Source organism: Talpa occidentalis, unplaced genomic scaffold, assembly GCF_014898055.3.
Source record: "Talpa occidentalis isolate TD23 unplaced genomic scaffold, MPIMG_talOcc4v2.1 talOcc4.16, whole genome shotgun sequence".
In the NCBI taxonomy this organism is placed as follows: domain Eukaryota; kingdom Metazoa; phylum Chordata; class Mammalia; order Eulipotyphla; family Talpidae; genus Talpa; species Talpa occidentalis.
In genome coordinates, this window is record NW_023601653.1 from 76,470,793 (window position 1) to 76,491,502 (window position 20,710).

At 58.2% G+C, this 20,710-nt stretch overlaps 2 protein-coding genes across 2 annotated transcripts; one reads left to right on the forward strand and one right to left on the reverse strand.

The window, feature by feature from the left end:
• Positions 1-1,254: 1,254 nt before the first annotated feature.
• Positions 1,255-7,861, forward strand: TROAP (trophinin associated protein). Its single transcript, XM_054696596.1, has 15 exons — positions 1,255-1,353; positions 1,587-1,735; positions 1,839-2,025; positions 2,529-2,686; positions 2,773-2,910; positions 3,057-3,145; positions 3,636-3,688; positions 4,124-4,215; positions 5,137-5,253; positions 5,658-5,741; positions 5,855-5,914; positions 6,133-6,267; positions 6,426-7,035; positions 7,276-7,469; positions 7,632-7,861. Exons 2-15 carry the CDS (start codon positions 1,592-1,594, stop codon positions 7,677-7,679), a joined length of 2,109 nt encoding a protein of 702 aa, XP_054552571.1. The 5' UTR covers positions 1,255-1,353; positions 1,587-1,591; the 3' UTR covers positions 7,680-7,861.
• A 495-nt stretch (positions 7,862-8,356) lies between these two features.
• Positions 8,357-11,882, reverse strand: C1QL4 (complement C1q like 4). The gene is made up of 2 exons (XM_037515361.2): positions 11,346-11,882; positions 8,357-9,273 (listed from the first exon to the last, which is right to left on the reverse strand). Exons 1-2 carry the CDS (start codon positions 11,880-11,882, stop codon positions 9,094-9,096), a joined length of 717 nt encoding a protein of 238 aa, XP_037371258.1. The 3' UTR covers positions 8,357-9,093.
• Between the last annotated feature and the right edge of the window lie 8,828 nt (positions 11,883-20,710).

Here is a 20,710-nt window from a genome sequence, read left to right on the forward strand (position 1 = left end):
CCTCACTCTACGTGGGGTACTCTAGGTCCCCCGCAATTTCACACCCCTGTCTGCCAAAAAAAACAACAACAGGTGAGACCGGGCTCCCAATCCCCCAGGCCTGTGTATTGAATGGGTTCACAACACTGTTGAATCTTATTTCCTATCTGTGAAACGGTAACACCTCACCACAATCTGAGGCAGGGGTGAAAAAACTATTCTTTTTAGGGCCTTCCCTGGTGGCGCAGCGGTTGAGCGCTGGGTTGAGAAGCTGCCTGCAGCCTCTGCAGCGCCGGTTCGATCCCTGGCTCCTCCCCGGACACTGGCTCCTCCCCGGACACTGGCTCCTCCCCGGACACTGGAGGAGGGTCCCCCATGGCGCGCAGACCTCTCCTGCCGCCCGCTGCTCCCCTCAGCAGTGTACTTCGGTCCTTCTGCCTGCTCTGCTCCCCGCTCTGGCTCTGGTGGATTCTCTCACCCTCCCGCGCTTCTGACTGTACCCAGTGCTTGTATAAATAAATAAATAAATATTTTTTAAAAACCTATTTTTTTTATTTGTCTTAGGGTTCAGTTCAAGCTCCCCCAGTCCTCTACTCCCTCCTCCCCCCACGTCTAGGATCAATTCTTTTTTTTTTTTTTTTAAGATTTATTTATTCATTCATACAAAAGCTGGGGTACAGGCCAGAGAGGATTCACCAGAGACAGAGCAGGGAACAGAACAGGCAGATTGACTGAAATACACTGCTGAGGGGAGCAGCAGGTGAGTCAGGAGACGTCTGCAGCGCCATGTGGGTCGCCTCCCTGGCCTGCTGGGGATCGAACTCGTGCTGCAGAGGCTGCGGACAGCTTCATAGGTTGCGTCTTGACCCCTTGCGCCACCTGGGACCAATTCCCGGTCTTCGGCACAGTGGGCAGAGGATGCTCCCCGAGTGCCGGGAACCCCGCTCTGGCGGGGTCGGGCAGCCCGCCCGGGCCTTTCCACCGCCCCCGGCAGGGCCCAGGCTCCGCGACCTCGCCAGAGTCGCCAGGGCCGCGGCGCGGGGACCCCAGCGGAACGACCCTCTCCTTCCTGTTTCCCGTCACGCCGCGCTCCGGCCTCGGATTGGCGGAGGCGCCCCAGTCAGTTTCCCCGCGGCCGGGGAGCCGCGGGCCGGCCCCGCCCCCGCCCCGGGCCCCGCCCCCGCCCTCGCCCCGGGCCCCGCCCCCAAGGCCTGCGATTGGACGGCTGGGTCAGGTGCCCCGCGCCTCGCGGAGCGCGCACTGGCCAATCAGAGGCTCCGCGTATTTTACAAACTGGGGAAGTAGCTGCTGCAGGACCCCGGCGAGTCTGGGAAAAACGAAGGAAGTGGGAGCCGTCCTGGGGTGCCCGAGACGGTGCGGCGGGGGCTCTCGGAGGGCGAGGGCTGTGATGGCGCATAGGGAGGAAAGGCCGCTCGTGGGGCTGGGCCCTAGCAGGCTCGGGGTGCTGGAGGTGCACCCAGAAGAGCGGCCTTGCAGAGGCCGAGGGCGTCGGGGCGCTGGCATTTGGGCCGAGGTGTGGGAATATCAGGGTTGTTAGGAGCGTGGCCCGCGAACTCGCTGACCTTTGATCCCTGTCTCTCTTGTAGCCGACATGACCTCCCTCCAAGCCAGAAAGGATTCTGCCCCCCGGGGTGGATCCCCCACCCCTAGCAAGATCCCCGTGCGCCCTCACAGACGCCCGCCGCTCTCCGCAGTCAAGCCCGGCGCGGTGGACCAAGAGAACCAAGACCCAAGGGTAAGAGGGACCTGGTGGGGGAAGAGAGTGGGTACAGGAGGCAGCACACATCAACAGTGCACCCCAACGCTGAGCCCCAGCTTTTTGTCCTCCCCTCCCCCAGAGACCGGTGCGAAAGCTCAGTAGTCAGCACTTCCTCCGTGACGCAGCAGACCCCAGGCCAAAAGCTACACACCAAACAGAGAAATCCGAGCGATTGGGGGCCAGCACTCAGCACCGGAACCCCTTGGAAGAGCTCAGGCCCAGTCCTGGGGGACAAAGTGTGGGGCCTGGGCCTGCTCCCCAGACAGGTACCTGCTGGCAGAAGTCTGTGTCTGAGAATACAGTCTTGACTGGGTGGGAGGATGGCATCTTGCAGTGGGGTTTTAGTCTCCTGCTTGCTGAAGAGCTCTGGTCCCTGCTCCTAGAAATTCTTTGCTCCTGGAAGCAGTCTTCCTTCACCAAAATATCATCCTTGCTATAGACTTTCAGATCCCCTCGGTAACCATCCATTGCTTTGCAGTCTGATACTTTCCAGCACCTTTTACAACAAGCCGGTATTTGAGCTTGAGTCTGTAACCTCTCTATAGCTGATGACAGCTTTTTGAGAGGGGGGTCTTTCTCTTACTCATCTCTGCGCCCCCAGTGCCTGCCACATTGTGTTATATCAAGTTACTGGAACATTTGGTGAACTGAGTTCAATTGAACAAGGCTCTTTGGCTTTTTCTTTGCACTTCAGGGTGACTACACTCAGCTCCTGCCCCTCAGCCTTCCCTCTCCTGCTCCTTCTCATTTTCCTTCTCTCTCCCTGCAGAGGCTCCAGGGGCCATAGAGTTCGTGCCTGACCCAGCAGCCCTGGCCACCATCCTATCAGGCGAGGGGGTAAGGATCTGTCACCTTGGGCGCCAGCCTAGTCTGGCCCAGAGAGTACTGATTCGAGAGAGCCAGGGAGGCAGCATCCGGAGAGGCCAGGTAACGAGACAGGAAATGAGATCAGGCTGGGGTGGACTGAGGAGAGAATTCTGAGCCTGTGCTGACTGCCTCTTTTGGGGTCCCAGGGTGCCCGGGCCTCTGCATATTTGGCCCCCAGAACTCCTATGCACCGACTGAACCCTGCCAGGGCTTCCTGCTTCTCTAGGCTGGAGGGACCAGGCCCCCGCAACCAGACCTTGTGCCCCCAGAGGTCAGAGGTACTTGTGAGTATCCCTGAGGGACTAAATTCAGTGCTCCTTCCAAGCACAAAGCTGGGCTTTACGAGGAAATGGTAGACAGCGGGGTTCTGTGGAGACAGAGGTAAGACCTGAGGTTTGGGCCCACCTCTGACTCAGTTTTTATCTCCTAGAGTCAGAGTCCATCTACAGGGACTTCCTTCCACCCCTCTACTCACCCCCGTTTCCAGGACCTAAGAAGAGAGACAAGTGTCAGCAGTCGGTGAGAAAGAGGGGGTCATTTAGAAAAGAATGATCACATGTCTGATTAGTCTTAGAGCTGGGGCCTTCCAATGGCCTTAGGACTTCTCACCAGCCCAGGAGAAGCCCATGACTACACAGAGATAGCCCTTGGACTAGGAGTCAGGCCTTCGTAGCCAGACCTCAGTATGACATCAGTTTTTTCAAGGGGACCGGGGAGGGCGGGGGAGTTTGGGGACACAGATGAGTGTTCTGTCTCCTTTGTTTAGTGGCTGGAGCATAGACTGTGGCAATAAATGGGATTTGGGTTGATTCCTCACTCTCATCATTTACAGTCATACATCCCTGCCTTAACCTCCAAGCTTCACTTTCTTTAATCTGTCACATGAGGATAATGTTTGCATCATTTTTAGAGGTTGTTCTGGAAACTGAGAGGTTTGTAAAGCACTTAGTATAATGCCCAGCTTATGCTTGGTACTCAGTGACTCAGCTGTTGCCCTTATTGTCCTCAGGACCTCAGTGAGCCAGGCCTCAGGATTGCTCCTGGAGACCCCAGTCAAGCCTGGTAAGTGTGCCTGAATGTGGGTAAAGAACTGGAGAGGTGTGTTGCCTGCAGTGGAGAGCAAGACAAGAGAAAGCTCAGCAGGCTGGGGGAAAAGACCTTCATAGGCTAGAGGTTGGCCCAGTTGTGCTTGTGTCAAAGGAGCTGGTCTTCATTTCTACCCTCTCCCTGTCACTTCCTGCAAGATTTACTGTTCATTGTTCTGTCCTCAACTCCTAAGAGCCCCCACCACACCCCTAGCCTGCTCACACTATTTTGATTAGCAAGTATTTACTGAGCTAGTGCAGGATTCTAAGGAGGTACAGGATGGATCCCTGCCCCTTGGTGGTGCTGTGGAGGCTGTCAAACTGGCATATTCTCTTCCGGAGGTTGCAAAACTCTGTCGCAGACTTTGGTGGGTGTTCCAGATTCTATAGCAAACTTCCTGTCTCTTTCTAGCTTCTTCTTTCCCGGGAAGAGAACATGAAATTGTCACTCACTCAGATGAAGGAGGGGGACCCCTCGGTCTGGCCCAGCGGGTACCATTAAGAGTAAGCAAAGACATGACCTACACCAGGGTGAGATGGGACCCTCCTGGGGCCGGGGTAGTGGGGGAATCCCCCAGCTATAGTCAGCCCTGAGAATTATGAGTAGAACCTGGCAGTCCCCAGCAGGAGTTTTAACTGGGTTTGGATCTGCTTTAGATAGGCCCAAGCCCTCTCCAAGTGGGACTGGTCTCTGTTCACCAGGTGTGTTGGGCCTAGTACAGTATAGGTCATTTGTATCATCATCAAATCAGTGTTGAGAGTGAGACAGATCTGACACTTGTCAACCAAAGCATTCATTCATTCATTCACTCCACATGTATTTCTTGACGAGCTGCTGGAGGCCAAGCACTGTTCTAGGTTCTGGATATAGAGCATTAAATAAGTTGACATTCTAGAAGGGGGAGACAACAGATAAATACACATATAAAATAATATAGTATGTCAGATGGTGATAAGTTCTCTGCTTAAAAAAAGTATTACAGGGAGTAGAAGGGGTGGGGGATGATACTGCAGTTTCAAATAGTTTGGTCAGGGGAATCTCACTGAGAAAATGACTACGTAATTACCAAAAGATGCTGAGTGACTGAGCCAGCCATGGAGATATCTGGGGGTTCTAGGCCAAGAGAATTGAAGCTGCACAGGCCCTGAGGAGGGACCTTGTTTATTTAAGGATCAGCATAAAAGAGATGTCAGCAAGTGAGCAGAGGAAGGAGAATGGCCGACAATGAAGGTGGAATGATAGCGGATCAGATGGGCAAGGATTTATAAACCAGCATAAGACCTTGGCTCTTACTTAGAAAGCGATGGGGAAGGGAGGAGCAAGAAGGGGGTGATGCTTTCATTAGGTCCTGAAGGAATCGCACTGGTTACTACAATGAGAACAAGACAGAGGGGCCCACTCTTTGGCCTTGTTCCTCTCCACAGGACAGCCGAGACTCCCGCCTGATGCCTTCCCCTGGCCATGCGGTGCCACCTTCCGTCTCCCGTCCATCACTCTTTGGACAGGCTCAGCGTGTACCCTCCCCCAGCCCCTCAACCCGGGTTTGTACCTGCAAATTCAGGGGGCTGAGCAAGGGCAGAACTGTCTGGCTGGGCTCCCGGCTAGGTCTAGGTTTTTTTTTTTTTTTTTTTTAAGATTTATTTATTTATTTATACAAGCACTGGGTACAGTCAGAAGTGCGGGAGGGTGAGAGAATTCACCAGAGCCAGAGCGGGGAGCACAGCAGGCAGAAGCACCAAAGTACACTGCTGAGGGGAGCAGCGGGCGGCAGGAGAGGTCTGTGCGCCATGTGGGACCCTCCTCCGGTGGCCTGGGAGCAGCCGGGGATCGAACCGGCGCTGCAGAGGCTGCGGGCAGCTACACAACCCAGCGCTCAACCGCTGCGCCACCAGGGAGTCCCTAGGTCTAGGTTTTATCCCTGCTCAGGCCCCCTGTCTCTCTTCAGATCTCATATTCAGTGTTGAGGCGTCTTGCCAGTCACTCCAAAGCCCAGCTCACACCCATCCCACAAGCACCCAGAGTTCAGCAGGTAAGAGGTCCTAGGGGAGGCCATGACTGGGGAAGGAAGGAAAGTTATGACAGAGGCAAGAGAGATTGGGCCCCATCTGCGGGTGCCTTGCTGACATGTCACTTCTGTCGCAGGCCCAGGGGTTGAGCGGCCTCTCCCCGCAGTCTTGCCCTGAAGAGTCTTCCGTGCCATGGGTAAGTGGAAGTCTCTCCATGCCGAGATCCTTCACTCTGTCCTATTGGCCTTTGGCCTAGCATTCTGCGGTGGGTAAGTTCTCCGGAAAAGCTACCTTACTCTCCAGTTCTCTGTTTCACTGCTGCCCGGCCTAACCAAAGTCTGAGGCCTCTCAGAGACCTTGGACTCAGCCTGGTCTTCCTGCCCCAGCCTGACTTCCTCTCCTTCCATGTGGCAGGATCAGATTTCCATACGGTTATTTGACCAGGAGAGTGGCATCAGGTTGCAGGAGGGGCCTGGGGAACCACCTGTGGCAACTCTTTGTAGCCCCCACTCCGGTAGGATTTCCAACCTTCAGATGCGGAAGATGCAGGTGGGTCTGTGGGACAACAGCTTTGATGCCTGATGGGCAGTGAAAGGGCCACAGAAAGGGGACAGGAAGAGAGGGGCATTTGGGAATACGTGTATGTAGGGACCTGAACCCACATCTTGACATCACAATGGGCTTCTTCCACGCTCTTCCATCCACAGCGCATCAATATTCTGCAGCAGCTTTTGCAACAGGAGGTAGAGGGGCTGGCAGCAGACAAATGTGCCCCTCTGGATATGGTTGAACTGCAGCCCATGCTGACTGAGGTTTCTAGAACTCTGAATGCCCCAGAACCTAAATCTGGGCCTTTCCATGTTCCTGAACTGTTACAGCACTCTGGGCTGCCAAAGCCCTGCCTTTTAGAGGAGTGTGAGGAACCACATCCTGGCCCTGGAACAGAGCCTGAGGTGGCTCAGCCCTGTCCTGTACCAGAGCCAGACCCCCCCGAGTCCTGCCGCAGAAGGGAGTCTGAGATTCCAGAGCCCTCTGCCCAGGAACAGCCTGAGGAATCAGAACCCTATCCTCCAGTAGAGCCTGGATCCCTTCAGGCCTGCACTCCGGGGCAGACTGAACTCCCAAAGCCCTCCTCTAAGCTAGAGCCTGGGGCGTCAGAGGCCTGCTCCCTGAAACCTAGCAATCCAGAATCCAGCCCACAGCTCTGCTGCAATCAGTGGGCTCCAACAACCACCAGCCTGACCTCTCAAAACCCAATTCGTACCAGTCCCCCTAACCACGCATTCCAGTCTCCAAGACCTCCAACAGGTCAGCCAGGTAAGGAGTTGGTTATGAACAAAGGAGGTTCACCTGTCTTGCTGGGAGTGAGCCCCTGCCTGCACCAGTGAGCCCATGCTTTCCTTCCTGCACTTTCTACTCTGCCCCAGCTTGGCTTTCCTGCATTAAGATGGAGGAGCTGTGACCCTAGTCCTGTGCTCCTGATAGACTTAGCCCATGAAGAGGGGGTGGGAATAGAGAACTCCAGAACCTGTCCTGACCTCTGGCCTTGGCCCTCAGGCTCCAGCAATCTGGCCCCTAGAACCCTGGGCCTGAGGCAGCGCCTCAAGGCCTGTCTGACCACTATCCGCTGCTTCCATGAGATCTGCCTGGATGACGAGTGTGCCTTTTACACCAGCCGAGCCCCTCCCTCAGGCCCCAGCCGGGTCTGCACCAACCCCGTGGCCACATTACTTGAATGGCAAGATGCCCTGGTGAGCCTTCCATCCAGTCAGGCTGTGCCCACACAGCAAGCCTGGTGTAGTAGGAAATGGGGGGCGGGGGAGGGCAGGCAACCTTGACTCCTCTACAGGGGTCAGCGGGGTTGGCTACAGTCCAGGATGACTAGGCTTTGACAAGGTCTTCTCTCTCGCCAGTGTTTTATTCCAGTCAGTTCTGCTGCCCCTCAAGATTCTCCATCATGAGGCCTCTGCCTTCACCCACTCCTGCCCTGCCCTGCTCCTTCCTTTTAGCTCTTATTTATTGTTGGCCCAAACCACTGACTGGAAGCCGACACCCTTTTGTCCTTCAATAAAGTTTCTAAAGTATCAAAATGTATTGTTTCTTTCTGATCTGACCCAGTGGCCTGCTGCTGCCAGTGCCCACACGGTGGCAGTGTCCTCCACTTTAGAGACCCATCCTGGCCACAGGGTCCCCCAGGCCACTCACCTGGAGCTCTCCTGAAGGGAGTCAGAAATCATCCCCCTCGGGCCTACGCCATCCCTCAGAAAGCCTCTTATGAGGCTCCTCTATGAGGAGGCAAATGTGGGCCTTTGGGGACTGCTCCTGGAAGACCTTGCTCCTCCAAATCAGTGTCAGTTCCAGGAGCCATTAGCTATTCCCTCATCCCGTAGACCTGTTCCTACGTCAGGCAGAAAGAAGCAGCAGCCCGAGGTCTTTGGAATCTTCCTGTTAGTGCCACTGTGGTTGGTACCTCCCCCCCTACAGTATAAGAAGCTTCCTGAAGCGGACAGCCCCCTCATGCCACAAGGCCGGCAAAGCCCTGGGCAACTCTCCTTTTCCCCCTCCAGAGGCAGACCTCACCAGAAATGACTGAATCTTTGCCTCTGGCGGAGTGACAGGCGGGGTGGGAGTCCTTGAGAGGAGTGAGGAAAAGGGTCAGGCACTTGCCCCCACTCTGTGCACCAAGTTAAGAGGCACACACATTCTCCAATTTCCTTTATTGGAAGAGGCGATAGCAGCTATAGCCCCAGGGCCTAGCTGGGATGGGGATGAAACAAGGACTGTACAGAATGAGCTTTAAAGGCTAGGACAGAATTCACTGGTTCCTCCAGTTCTTAGGAAAGTTGCCTCAGCCAGAGCCAGGAGCCTGATAATGGAGGTGAGGGGAGGAGAGGGGTGGCCAGAGAAAGTCTTCATAACACAGGACCAGCCCGACCCCTTCCCAAGCGCTCTGTTCTCACTCCGATGGGCTCCTCCTTTTTCTCTGCCTCCCAAGACGCCAGGGCTTCCTTCTGCTTTTGGTGCCTCTAGCTCCAACTAATGAAAATGATCCCCAATCGCCTGCAGAAGAGAGGACTGCGGCCTCTCCCCTTCCTGCTCCCACTCTCACAGGCATGTAGGGTGTGGGTTGTCCCTTCCCAAGTCACTTTGCTCCAGCTATGGCCCAACCTCTGCTCAGCAGCCACTAATGCCCAGGAGCACCAAGAGTTGGCCAATAAGAGACCTCTAGGGGAGGGGAGGGGCGGCGAGCCCACAGTCAGCTCTCAGAGGATGGGGTGGGGTCTTGGGTCCCGGCGAGCTGAAGGCGTCGATAAGGAGGGGAGTCGAGGCGGAGGCAGGCGCGGGGCAAGCCGGGGCTGGGGCTGGGGTCCCGGCTCAGTCCGGGTAGATGATGAAGCCAGAGAAGGTGCTGTACTTGTTGGTGTTACCGCCGTGGACCTTCCCGCCGTCCAGCTTGATGAAGACTTCATCGCCCACATCCAGGTGCAGGATGACGCTGTTGCTGGCGTAGTCGTAGTTCTGGTCTGCGTCCTGAGCAATGGCGCTGGCCCGGACCTAGAGGGAGAAGAGGGAACAACCCACTGAAGTCTTGTGCAGAGCTGGCCGAACCGAGTAGAAGCACCTGGGCATGTGAAGGTGGCGTGAGGGTAACAGGCTGCAGGGGCCGGAGGACAGACGAGGAAAGACCAGGACAGACGCTGGATCGCTGGGCTGCTCAGGCTCTGCCACTCACTGGCTGTGTGACTTAGGCAAGTGTCACCTCTTCTCTGGTCCTGAATTTGAGCTATAAAGTGTAAGTAATAATAGAACCTTATCTCAACATTGTTAGGATTAAAGGAGTTGTTGTCTACCAAGTGTATTAGTTCAGTGTCTTGCACATGGGCAATGCTGCATAGGATTTGATCTATTACCGTTTTAAAAAAAAATATTAGCTTGTTAGGATAATTAAGATTCTAAACCCGCTTTGACCTCCTAAACTTGCGTTCCCTTCCCCCACTGACAGGACTCAGGTGTGTCTGGCAGCATGCAAGGGGCAGACCCTGAGAAGGTGCAAAAAAACACGTTCTCCCCTGGCTTGCTGGGTTTGCCGCCTCCTGGAGAGTTCGCGGGTGCACGGACCTGGGGGGTCGCCTCCGCTCCATAGGGAGCCCCCTCTGCCCTCTGGACTTGCTGCTGCTGTTGCCGCCGGCAGCCAGCCCCCTGCCCAGCCCCCCTCTTCCTGTCCCGCGGGGGCTGGTTATTAACTCATTAATTATTCATCATTATTCTAATCACTATTTACCGTCCCCAGGGCCGCAGCGCCCGCGCTACAGAATACAGAGTGGGAGCCCTGGGGCCCCGCCCCTCGGAAAGCAACACTCTCTGGTTCCACAGCCCCCCTCCACCCCTCACCTATACCCGCATAGACTATACACAGCGACTCTGTGCCATATGCAGACAGACAACTCTGTTTTCACACCTTTGCACTCCACAGCCCCAAGACACACTGAAATCACACACACTCTCACTCCCTTACACACACATGCTATCTCACGCCCATACAGGCACACAAACACACTTCTTTTCCCAGGATTCCTGGGGTGATCCTGCTGGGAGGAGACCCCAATGCAGCAGCTACAATCTTGGAGCTGGGGAGTGCTGCAGCCATAGCATAGCAGGACCCAGGCTTGGAACAGCCCGCCAGAGCAGGCCAGGTGCCCCAGGCTGTGGCCAATCCCACCCCTGGGAGGGGGGGCATTCTGAGCTCACTGCTCTGCCCCAACCCCAGCTCCTATGGTCTGGGTGGCTCAGGTCACATCTACCTGTGGGGCTTTCATTCCTTCTATGAATGGCAAATTGGCAGTGACATCCACTCTGACCACCGCAGCAAGGAGTGAGCCTAGAGGGGAGGTCCCCAGGGAGGGTGTGGGGCCGGCCAAGGGCCAGGGTTTCTGCTCTGTCCCTTGCCTCTATTTTCCTTCTCCAAATCCCTTCCTTCAAGCCACCAGACTGGGCTCTGAGCTGTCACACCATTTCCCATCCCTGCCTACCTAGCCAGGATTAGATGAGGGCAAGACACTGTGGCTAGCTGGCATTAAGCGGCCTGGCAAACCAACGAGTGTTTCCTTCCCTTTCTTTGACTATCCAAGCTGAATGCCCCATAAACACTGCTCAGTGCTTGAGAGGGGGATTTCATTCTAATCAGAAGGGTCCAGACTCCAGGCAACTGGCCCCTTGCCAGACTTTCAACCCAGAAACCCAAAGACCAAGGAGGATTGCCCCAGAAGAGAGAACACCCCAATGTGGGGCCAGGAAAAAGAGGCTAATTGGCAGAGTGAAATACAAAAGAAGTTTAGTTATAGTTAAGAGTGTGCGGTAGCAGCTGCAGAGGCACTGAGTTGTGCACACTGGTTCTCATTCTGACCCCATTCCTTATGCTCCTTGAGACCTTGGGCAAGTCCTTTCCTTTCTCCAGCCGCTTATTCCTCCTTGGCTAAATGAAGCCATTTCTAAGTTCTTGGCAGCCTGGGTTCTTGGATTCTGTGGCACTGTTTGGGGAAGGGGTTCGGTGTTAAATAAAAAGGGGGGATTTAGAAGACCACCCGATGGGATCTGGGGATGGCAGGAGGGTGCAGGGGGGGCCTCACCTGTCCGTTTTTCATCAGGTCGGCCCACATGCTGGTGCCGTCGCCACCGCGCATGAGCACATGGTAAGCAAAGAAGTAGACTCCGGGCATGGGGCAGGTGAACTTGCCGCTGGCTGCTTCATAAGCATTGCCCACGTTGGTCACCACGTCGTCGAAGCGCAGCACCTCATAACCTTCATGTGGCCGCCTCAGGCCCGCGTAGAAGGCGATTCGAGGCACGTACCCCGCAGGGGGGGCCACCCCGCTGGGGCCTGGGCCTGGAGGACCTGGGGGACCTGGCCTGCCTGGCTCTCCCGGAGGCCCCCTGGGACCTGGCGGTCCCGGGGGTCCTCGCAGACCTGCTTTCCCGCGCCGGCCCACCTCTCCCTTGGCGCCGGGCGGGAATGGGGGCGCGGAGGCGGGCGCGCCGTCGGGTCCCGGGCCTCGCGGCCCGTGCGGGTCGCACACCATGCGGCAGCGACCCAGCATCTCGTAGTGCGCCGGGCCGCGAGAGCTGTGCACCAGCAGCGGGATGGCCACCAGCAGCAGCAGCACCATGGCCACCCCGACGGCCGCGCCCGCCACCCGCTTGCGGCGGCTCAGCCGCGACGCGGCCAGGGCCAGCAGATCTTCCTCACTCTTGGGCGCAATGGCGGCGGAGGCCCGGGACTCTCCGCGGACCCCGGAGGCGTTTAGGCCTGACTTGGGACGATCTCACCCCCACCCCCGACGGCTACCCCCAGCACTCCCGCCCCTGAGCACTCCCGTCTCAGCTGTGCGGTGCCCCAAACCTTCAGTTAAGGTGCAAGTTCCCCCGTGGGTTGCGCCCGAGGCAGTTCCCGACGGTTCAGGGCCAGTGGCCCTCCGTGACCCTCCGATTCAGTAGGACGATCCCGGGTGCCTGAAATCGGCGACTTCTCGGACGGCTGGTTTCTTACAGACCTGGGATGCCAGCTTTCCGGACGACTGCTTTCTCAAGGATGGCGTCGCCTCGGTCCCGGGCTACCCAGACGGATCGCCCCGGGGTCTGAGCGGGGACTCCGCTGCTCTCTGGACGTCCCGGGCTCTGCGCTGAGGGTGGCGTCCACCGGGCGCGACCTTCTGGCAGGTTGGCGCTCTGGTCTCTTGCAAAGCACAGACCCGTCTTTGTAGCCCCAGCCGCGGCCCCCAGCCCAGCTCGAGCCCTGGCCCCCGCCTCTGCCCCGCAGGGACGCTCCCCTCCGCGTCCCCAGCCCGGCTCCGCTCCTCCCGGGCGGCGGTGCAGGGCTGCGAGCCGCGCGCAGCGGGAGCCGCTTTAAGAGGCCGGTGGGCGGAGCGACCCCTGGCGCCCGGAGCGGGAAGCGCGGGGGCGGGGCAGGCGGGGGCCCCCACCCCGTCCCCCCGGGCGCTGGGCTTCTGCTGGCCTCGGAAAGGGTTTGCAGGGTTTCTGCCCGCGCCCAGTCCTTCCTGTCACCCTCGACCAGGAGTTGAGTATTCACAGCGTCGGAGGAAGCCGTGCACAGCTGCGGGGTGGAAGGGGGTCGAGGTTACACAGAGAAGGCAGAGGTGCACCCCAGGGCTGAAAGGAGCCCCCCCACCCCGCTCAAAAACAAAAAAAGTGGGGGAGGGAGAGAGAAGGAAAAAAGAAAGATAAAAGAAGGGAAGAGGGTAAGGGAGAGGGAGGGAGGAAGAAAAGGAAAAAGAGCACAAGCAAGAAGGGCAAGAGAAGATAAATATCCCACCCCTGACCCTCCGTGCCTGTGACCGAATCACACACCAGCGCGGTAAAGAGTTCAAGGCACGCGTCGGGCTGGATCCGCAAAGACAAATCTCCAGCCACCTCTACCCTCCGCCCCAGTGTTGCGGGTCTCAGAGCAGCTGAGAGGCTTAGGGAGCGAGTTGGAGTGAAAAAAACATTATCAGCCTGGGTGGGGGGCAGGTAGGAGAGGGACAGGGAAGCAGAGAGACACAGAGAAATCAGAGACAGAAATCCAGCTAGAGATGCAGAGACAGAGACAAATCTTCTAAAAGAGACTCACAGCCCCAGAGGGGGAGGGGGGGGAGAGAGAGAGAGAGAAGCAAGACAGGTTGACAGATCGAGAGAGAAATGTAAATGGTGCGCTGCAGAGAGACACCCAGGTCCGTGTTCGGACTCCAATGTGACATATCAACTGTGGGAAGACTCAGGGCGGGGCTGTTCTTCCAGCAGAGTGGCAGGCTCTGGGCCTGTGCATTGTGACAGTTGCTGGCAAGTGTGGACGTGACCATGGGACCCTGGCCTTGTGTGTCCCTGGGTGAGTGGGACTGTGAATTGTGTGTTGTCTTTGTGTGTGTATCGTGAGGGCTGTTTGAAGGGGGGTTTTGTATTTCTCCTTCCTCGTTTTTTTAAATTTGGGGCCCCAGGAATGCCATCTCTCAGGCTAGAGGCAGAAGGCAGCTCTAGCCCCGTTTGCCCTGGGGCCTACCCTAGCGCCATACCTTGTCCAGACCCCAGGGAGCTCCCCTTTTCCCCTTCCTCAAAGGTCTGCGTTTAGATGGAGACCCAGAGGAGTTGGGACCCAAATAATAAATGTTTGGGGGAAGGGTTTGAAGTTGGTTATGCAAATTAATGTAACTAAAATGCAGCTTAAGTGCCAGGCACTCTCCTGTGAGAGATGACTGTGTCTGTCATAGCTCAGGGTGACCAAGAGGGAGCACAGCTTTGATCGCTCTCTCTCTGCGAGGGTTCGGAGCACAGAGAAAAAGGCAGTGATTGCGTCCTTCCTAAGGGCCTGGCGCCTCTGGGGGAAATTTCTTGCTCACAGGGATACCAGGGTCAGAGGCAAGAAGAAGGGATCCAAGGACTGCAAAAGTGGGGATGTTTGCAGACCCTAGAGGTAGACAGCTGCAAAGGACCTTCTTAGAGAGGAGTGGCTAAGCCAGGCCTGTAATGCATAGGAATATGTCATGTAAAGTGGAGGGCATGGAGCATACAGGCCATGATTATTTAGTGGAAGGTGATTTCTTCACCTCTGGTTTCCCAAACCCCTTCCCTGCACCTCCCATTCCATAGTGATGCAGGGAAAAAGAGGTTGCTGAGAACAGGCCTTCCTACATGCTTGAAAGGATTGGGAGAGAAAGGATTGGCAGTCTGTGGGGGAAGGGCCTCCTCCTCCGACCATAAATACAAATTTTATTCAAGGTCTTTGTCACCATTTGTCTGGGGGGGGGGGTGCCTGAGGGCCATGTCAGTCCCATGCATGGCTAATTCCAGATCTGCTCCCCCAGGCTGGGTGATAGATGGATGGGTCAGAGAAGAGAGCAGGACAGGGCCCTCAAGGGCCACCCGAACCCTAGTTCCTCAAGCTCCCCTGACCCCAATTCCTGCCACTCCTCTCCTTTCTTCTTCCCTCTCCCCCTGACCTCCCTCCCCTTATCAGAAGCCTCTCTGCTAGTGCTGCTCCCCACCCCACTCATCCTACTCACCAAGGCCCTCTTTTTGAGCCCCTCTCCCAGGTTCCTTTCAGGTCCCAGCCCTCTTCTCCCGGGAGCTTTCCTTTCCTACCATCCCCAGCCCAAGCTGTGAGCTGCGGTGACCAGCAGGGCTGCCGGCAGCAGCGGGTATGTGTGGTGGGGGGAGCAGGCTTGGCTCACCGGGAGCTGAGGGGCCAGCTCCATGAATTTATTCATGTTCTGTTGCTCTTTCCCCACGCTCTGGAATGAAGCTGCCAGCTCACCAGGTCCTTATTGCTTCCACTGCAGCTGTCACATTCGGCCGAGGAGGGACCTGGGTAGGGTCAAGGCCAGGCAGTGCTCTTGGGCCAGAAGTCAAGTATCCAGACCCATGAGGAAATGCCAGGGTCTGGAACTATTTACCCAGAGCTGCTCAGGCAGTCACACTGGGAGCCTCGGAAATGGCGTGGTTGGGAATGGGAAGTGGCAAGAGAAGAGTATGTTGTAGGACTTAGAAGGGGAAGTGGAGGTGGGGGTGGCCTGATGGGGGGAAGGAGAGGGGAAAGGAAGCTTTTAATGAGTCTCTTAGGCTCCCCGCTTTAAAGGCACAGCCTTTAAATCCTGCCTGAATCCTGGCTTAACTGCCACCCTGAACTCTGCACTAATACTGATCCTCATCCCAAAGTGTACATTTGACTCCTCTCCAATCTTAAAATGATTCCCAGATGAAACCCAACCTTTGTCCTGCCTAGGAACCCCCAGATCTCCCCAGAATTTCCCCCAGGGCTTACAGCCAGGTGTGCCAGAGTTCTGAGGACCAGATTTTGGCTTTGCATGTGATTAGCATATGATTTGCATGTAATATGTGCCTTCTACTCCATGCAAGTTTTCATGTTAAAATTTTATGAAGTCTGTTAGAAAGGTCCTGACTCCTTGGAGGTTCTCCCCTTTTGTTCCTTCTCCTATATCCCTTGCCACTGACCCGGACCGCCTCAAGGGAAGAAAGGCGGTGAGGAGCTGAGCAATAAAGCGTTCAGGGAATGGAAGATCCTGCCAGTGTGATCTGCTCCTGTCACTTGCAGTGTAACTCCCACAAGCCTCAGTTTCCTCAACTGTAAGAGGAAAGGAACCAGCTGGCTAATGTTAAATTAAGATCCAAGGCAATACTTTTTAATCTTGCACTTTTTCCTTCCTGACCTTTCAGGGTCATTCATAGTGTGGTTCTCCCATCGTCTGCATGTTGCACACACCCCTCCCCACCTGCTTTTAGCTTCTGATCACACAGAACTGGCAGCAGGCTGGGTTACCTGTAACCAGGCCCCTGATGGTGAAGAGAAAAGAGGGTCGTTAAAGAGGGCAGGGGTCTGCATATAAGGGAGAAGTGGCATTATCGAGGGCTTAGTATTTCAGGGTGTTCACATGCAAGTGCAGATTGCACCCTGGCTGCACCCCGGAGAGACAGATATATTGTTTTCATTTTAAAGATGCGTAAACTAGGGCCCAGAAAGGAGAAATGGCTTGTCCTTTGTCGCCCAATAAGTGGCAGCCCTAGAACGAAAGTCCTGGTTTCCTGGCTTCGGTGTGGGCACTCTGGAGAAGAGAAATGTCAGCAGAGGTAGTGGGCAGGGCAAAGAAACAGGGCAGAATAAGCACTGAGATTCGAATGAGTTCAGGGGAGATCTGTGTGAGGCCAGCAGGGCTGGGCCTGGGCTCAGTGTGGCCTCCCTTCTGCCCCCGTGGGATGGAGCCAGACACCCAACAGGTGCTCATTCATGTCAGCTAAGGGTGTTGGCTGAAATTAGCAGCAGAGAACTATTCAGAAGCAAGAGAGGAGAGCGGAGACAGCCAGAGGGAAATGTGCCCGAGGTGGAAGGGAGAGAGAAGAGCTGTGGAGAGGGCTGCGGATCGTTCTCCTCCCGCCACGGGTGGGAAAACAGTCTCGGCTCCAGAGCCTGCGGGGCACTTTGCCCTGTTGCGCAAAGGGTGCGCTGGCCTCGGCCGCGGACAGGGAGCTTGGGCACCGCCTGACCTAGAGCTTCCCACGGAGCCCCTGGCACCGCAACTCCGCGCGGCCTGGCTTCGGAGGGCCGGCCCGAGCGGAGATCCACCGGGAGGAGGTGGAGGTTGCTTTTGAGGTGTCTGCTAGGCCAGAGCGAGCGCCGACTTACTTCCACCGCCTCGGACCCCGGGCCAGGTGCCGCTTCGAGCCCCAACCTCCCGCTGCACCTCCTTTTGCGTCCTCACTCCCGCCGTGCGCCCGCTCCAGCCTTCAGTTAATGAAGTGTGGCGAGCGGCCGCACAGACAGCTGTCAGACCCCTCATTTCTCGGAGGGGATATTGGATGCGCGCGGGGAGACCGACAGGTGAGCGAGCAGCGGCGGGGTGGCGCGGGGCGCCGGGGGAGGGGCGCTGCTGCCGAGAGCCGGGAGCCCGGGGGGCAGCGCAAGCCCGAAGCCTCGAGGGCTCGGCCGGGGAGGTCGGCCCCGGACGCCTCTTCTGCGGGAGCCCCTGGCTCTGTCCTCTTCTCGGAGGAACAGGAGACTTGGCAGCCCCACACCTCCCAGGCCGGGCGCCTCCGGCTCCTGGACCCGCACCCGGGGCCGGCCTGGCTGCCGCGTGCGCTGCGCCCAGCGGCTCGGGAAGGCGGCGGCGGCCGGGCGCCTCCTCCCACCTCCTGCATCCCTGCCAGCCCGCTCCCCCTCCCTGCGCGCTCCCTCCCCGGCTGCCGCGGCCTTTATTAGGGATTCCGCGGCTGTCGGTCCCGCCATCCATCCTGTCCGCCGGCAATTAGGCGGCCAGACAAAGAGCAGCTTCGGATGGATGAGGGTCCCGGCGGATCGGAAATGTGAAGGGTCAGCGCAGCCGCCCGCGGCGCCCCCGGGCCCCCCCCGCATAATCACCGGTCGCCCGTCACTCAGCCGGCCGCCCGGGAGCGCCGGGCCGGGCTGGGGAGGCGGCGCGGGCGGGGCCGCAGCCTGGGCGCCCAGGGCGGGCGAGCGCGCGCGCACCTGCCCCGGGGGCGCCTCCCGCCGGAGCCCCGCGCGCCAGGCCGCAGGCTCCGGGAGGGGAGCGGGCAGAGCCAGGCCCGGGGGCGACCGGTGGAGGCGGGCTCGGGATGACCGCCCCGGGCTCTCAGCGCGGACCCCGCGCGCCGGCCGCACGCGCCCTCTGCTGGGAGCCGCGGCGCGCAGCCCCGAACCGGGCCGGCACCGGGGACCCGCGCGCAGGACCCGCCCCGTGGGGAAACCGAGGCTTGGAGACCGTGCGTCTCCTGCCGGAAGAGAAGACCACGGCGCTCCTGTTCTGCAGTCTTTTAAGTGATACCCAACCCGGTCCACATCGAAGCCAGGGAAGCTCCAAGGCTGGGTCTGAATGGAACCGAAAGGAAGTTCTAGGAGTCCGGGTTTTACTGCGAACTCTTTGGCGCTAGCTCCCTGCTGACAAATCATCTCAATCTGACAATTAGTGGTCGAGTGGGGTGGGGGAGATCGGGGTTCTCGCCGCCCGGGCCGCTTAGCCTTCCCGGCGAGCGGCGGCGAGGTGGGCGGTGCTGGCAGTGATGAACGACTCTGGGGGGGGCCGGGCCCCAGAGCGCGCATTCATTACTCGACTGACAGGCGGGCGGCAGGCCGCGCGGGCCTTGAGTGGACGTGCTGGGAAAGAGGCCAGTGGCAGGAGGGAGAGTAAGGAAGACGTTTAATAGCCCCACCGCTGGGTCAACTCCTTGTTCCTGGCCTGGACTCTGGTATCTTGATTTCCTTGAGAATAGCCTCTGGGTGGCTGGAGCTGGCCCTGGTTGCAAGATTTGAGAAGTGGGAGGTGGGACCTGAGTCCTCTTCTCAGGTTAAGCAACGTAAGGACTAGTACAAGAAAGGATGTGTTCAGGCCTGAGATTAGACAGCTCAGCCTGACCTGGGAGGAACTGTGCAGGTGTGTATACCCACCGGTGGTGTGTGTGACAGGGATCGGCGGGTGTGGGTCCCACATGGAGGTCAGTCACCTCGTGTCAGTGTAAGGCATCCGTCAGCCTGATTTTGTCAGAGGAAGTGTGCGCTGTGTGTCTGAAGATGAGTCGCTGCTTCTCCCTGTGTCTGCCCCAACACATACACACACCACTTGCTGTCAGCTAGCTCTCTGTCTCAGTCCTGAAGGAAGGCAGTGAGCACAGTGGTGACAGCTGAGGTGTACTGCTTTGGGTGGGGGCTAGACATTAACCATGACAATGCTGGTGCTTCTTCTCTTCCTGAATATCATCTCTTCCCTAAGCTTCCTGAAAACCGGACATGTTGTTTCCAAAGTCTGCAGACCCACTGCTGAATCTTGGGGAAGAAAGTGGTTACTACTAGAATTTATCTAGTCTTACACTCCTACACACACACACTCTCCATCACATACACAGACCATCTCCAATATAAGATGTGATCCTTAGCCCATCTGACTCCCCCCTAACCCACCCCCCAGGAGGTGGTCATGGAGAAGGAGGGTGGGTTTCAGGAAGAGAAGGGGCAGATCATCAGAACTCCAAGAGAGTTCTTTCTTCTGGGTCTGGGCTAGCAACCCTAGGGGCCCTTACCTTTTTTTTAATCTCAAGTCCAGTTGCTAGTTGACAGCATGGGAGGATAATGCTAATTTTATTCCACTTCCTCTCCCTAATAACTTTCTTCCTTCACCTTGCTTTGCCTGCACTCTCCTCTCCAACTCTCAAACACACCCCAAAATTGAGCCTGGCCTCCTTCCCAGTACTGAATCTTCTGGGTCTGCAAAGCAAAGTCCGTGTGGATCTGGATCTCTGGTCCTCTGTTCTGTGTAGTGTGTCTTTCAGCCACTTTCCCTTTGCGTTGCTCTTCCTCATAGCTAGGGTATGTCTTGGGGGTTCTATATCTTTGTCTCTGCACCCCTCTTCGTGTCTACATATCTCCACATGTCGGGACCTTCCAAATGTGTATCCCTACATTTTGCATCTTTCTTTGGTGCCCCTGGAGCCTCTTCCCCTGGGACTATCAGTGCAACAGGGAGGCCCAGGGGATGGGGGAGGAAAAGGAGCTTCCTTCCTCCTGCAGCCCAAGGATGGTCCCACAGTGCCAGGGCCAGGCCCCGGCCAGGTCGCTTCTCATTCAGGGCACAGGCGCCCGGTCGATGCCCCGCTGTCCACCACCCGCTCCACGCCGCCCTCCTCCAGGCCCCCCGCTCCCTCCGCCGGCCTGGAAAAGGCAAATTTGACATTTTTAAATCCCGAGCCTTAGAGGGATCGATGCGGCCCGGGGGCCCCCGCCCGGGGTCGATATTCCTGATTGGGAAGCGGCCGCTGCGCCAAGCCCGCGTGTAAATCACCGGGTCTGGGGGAGGGGGGCGCGGAGCCGGGCGGGTCCCCGCGCAGGCTGGACTCCCGGGCGAGGGCATGGGGAGACCCACGGCCTCAGCGCCCCGCGCCCCGCCGGCCCGAGGGCCCCTCCCCCCCGCGCCCCGCGCCCCCCTGCGCCGCGGGCTCGGGCGGGCGGGCTCTGGTCTCGCTTCGGCGGCCGCCACCTCCGTTGCCCCTGCAGCCGCCGGGGAGGCCGGAGTCGGAGCCAGCCAAGCGGCGGCTCCTCTCCGGCCGCTCCCGCGGGGCCGGAGCTTCGGCGGCGGCTGTCACGAAGCCGACAGGCCCGGCTGGACGCGAAGGGGCGGGAGGCGGGGGTGGCGGGGGGTGGCGGGGGGTGGCGGGGGGTGGCGGGGGTGGCGGGGGCGGGGGAGGCTGGCGCGGCTGGAGCTCGCGGCGGGCGCGCAACAGATGTCTGCGGAGTCGGGGGACCGCGCGGTGGCTCGGGACGCCTGGCGGCGCGGGGCCGGGAGCGGGGGCGCGGCGGGGCGGGGGGAGGCCCAGACCTGGCGGGGGCGGGAGCCCGGCCTGCGGCGGGGGGCGCCGGCCCCCGGGGGCACGCTGGGACGGCCGGGCGGGGTGGGGGGAGCCCTCCCCGGGGGCCAGGCCGGCAAAG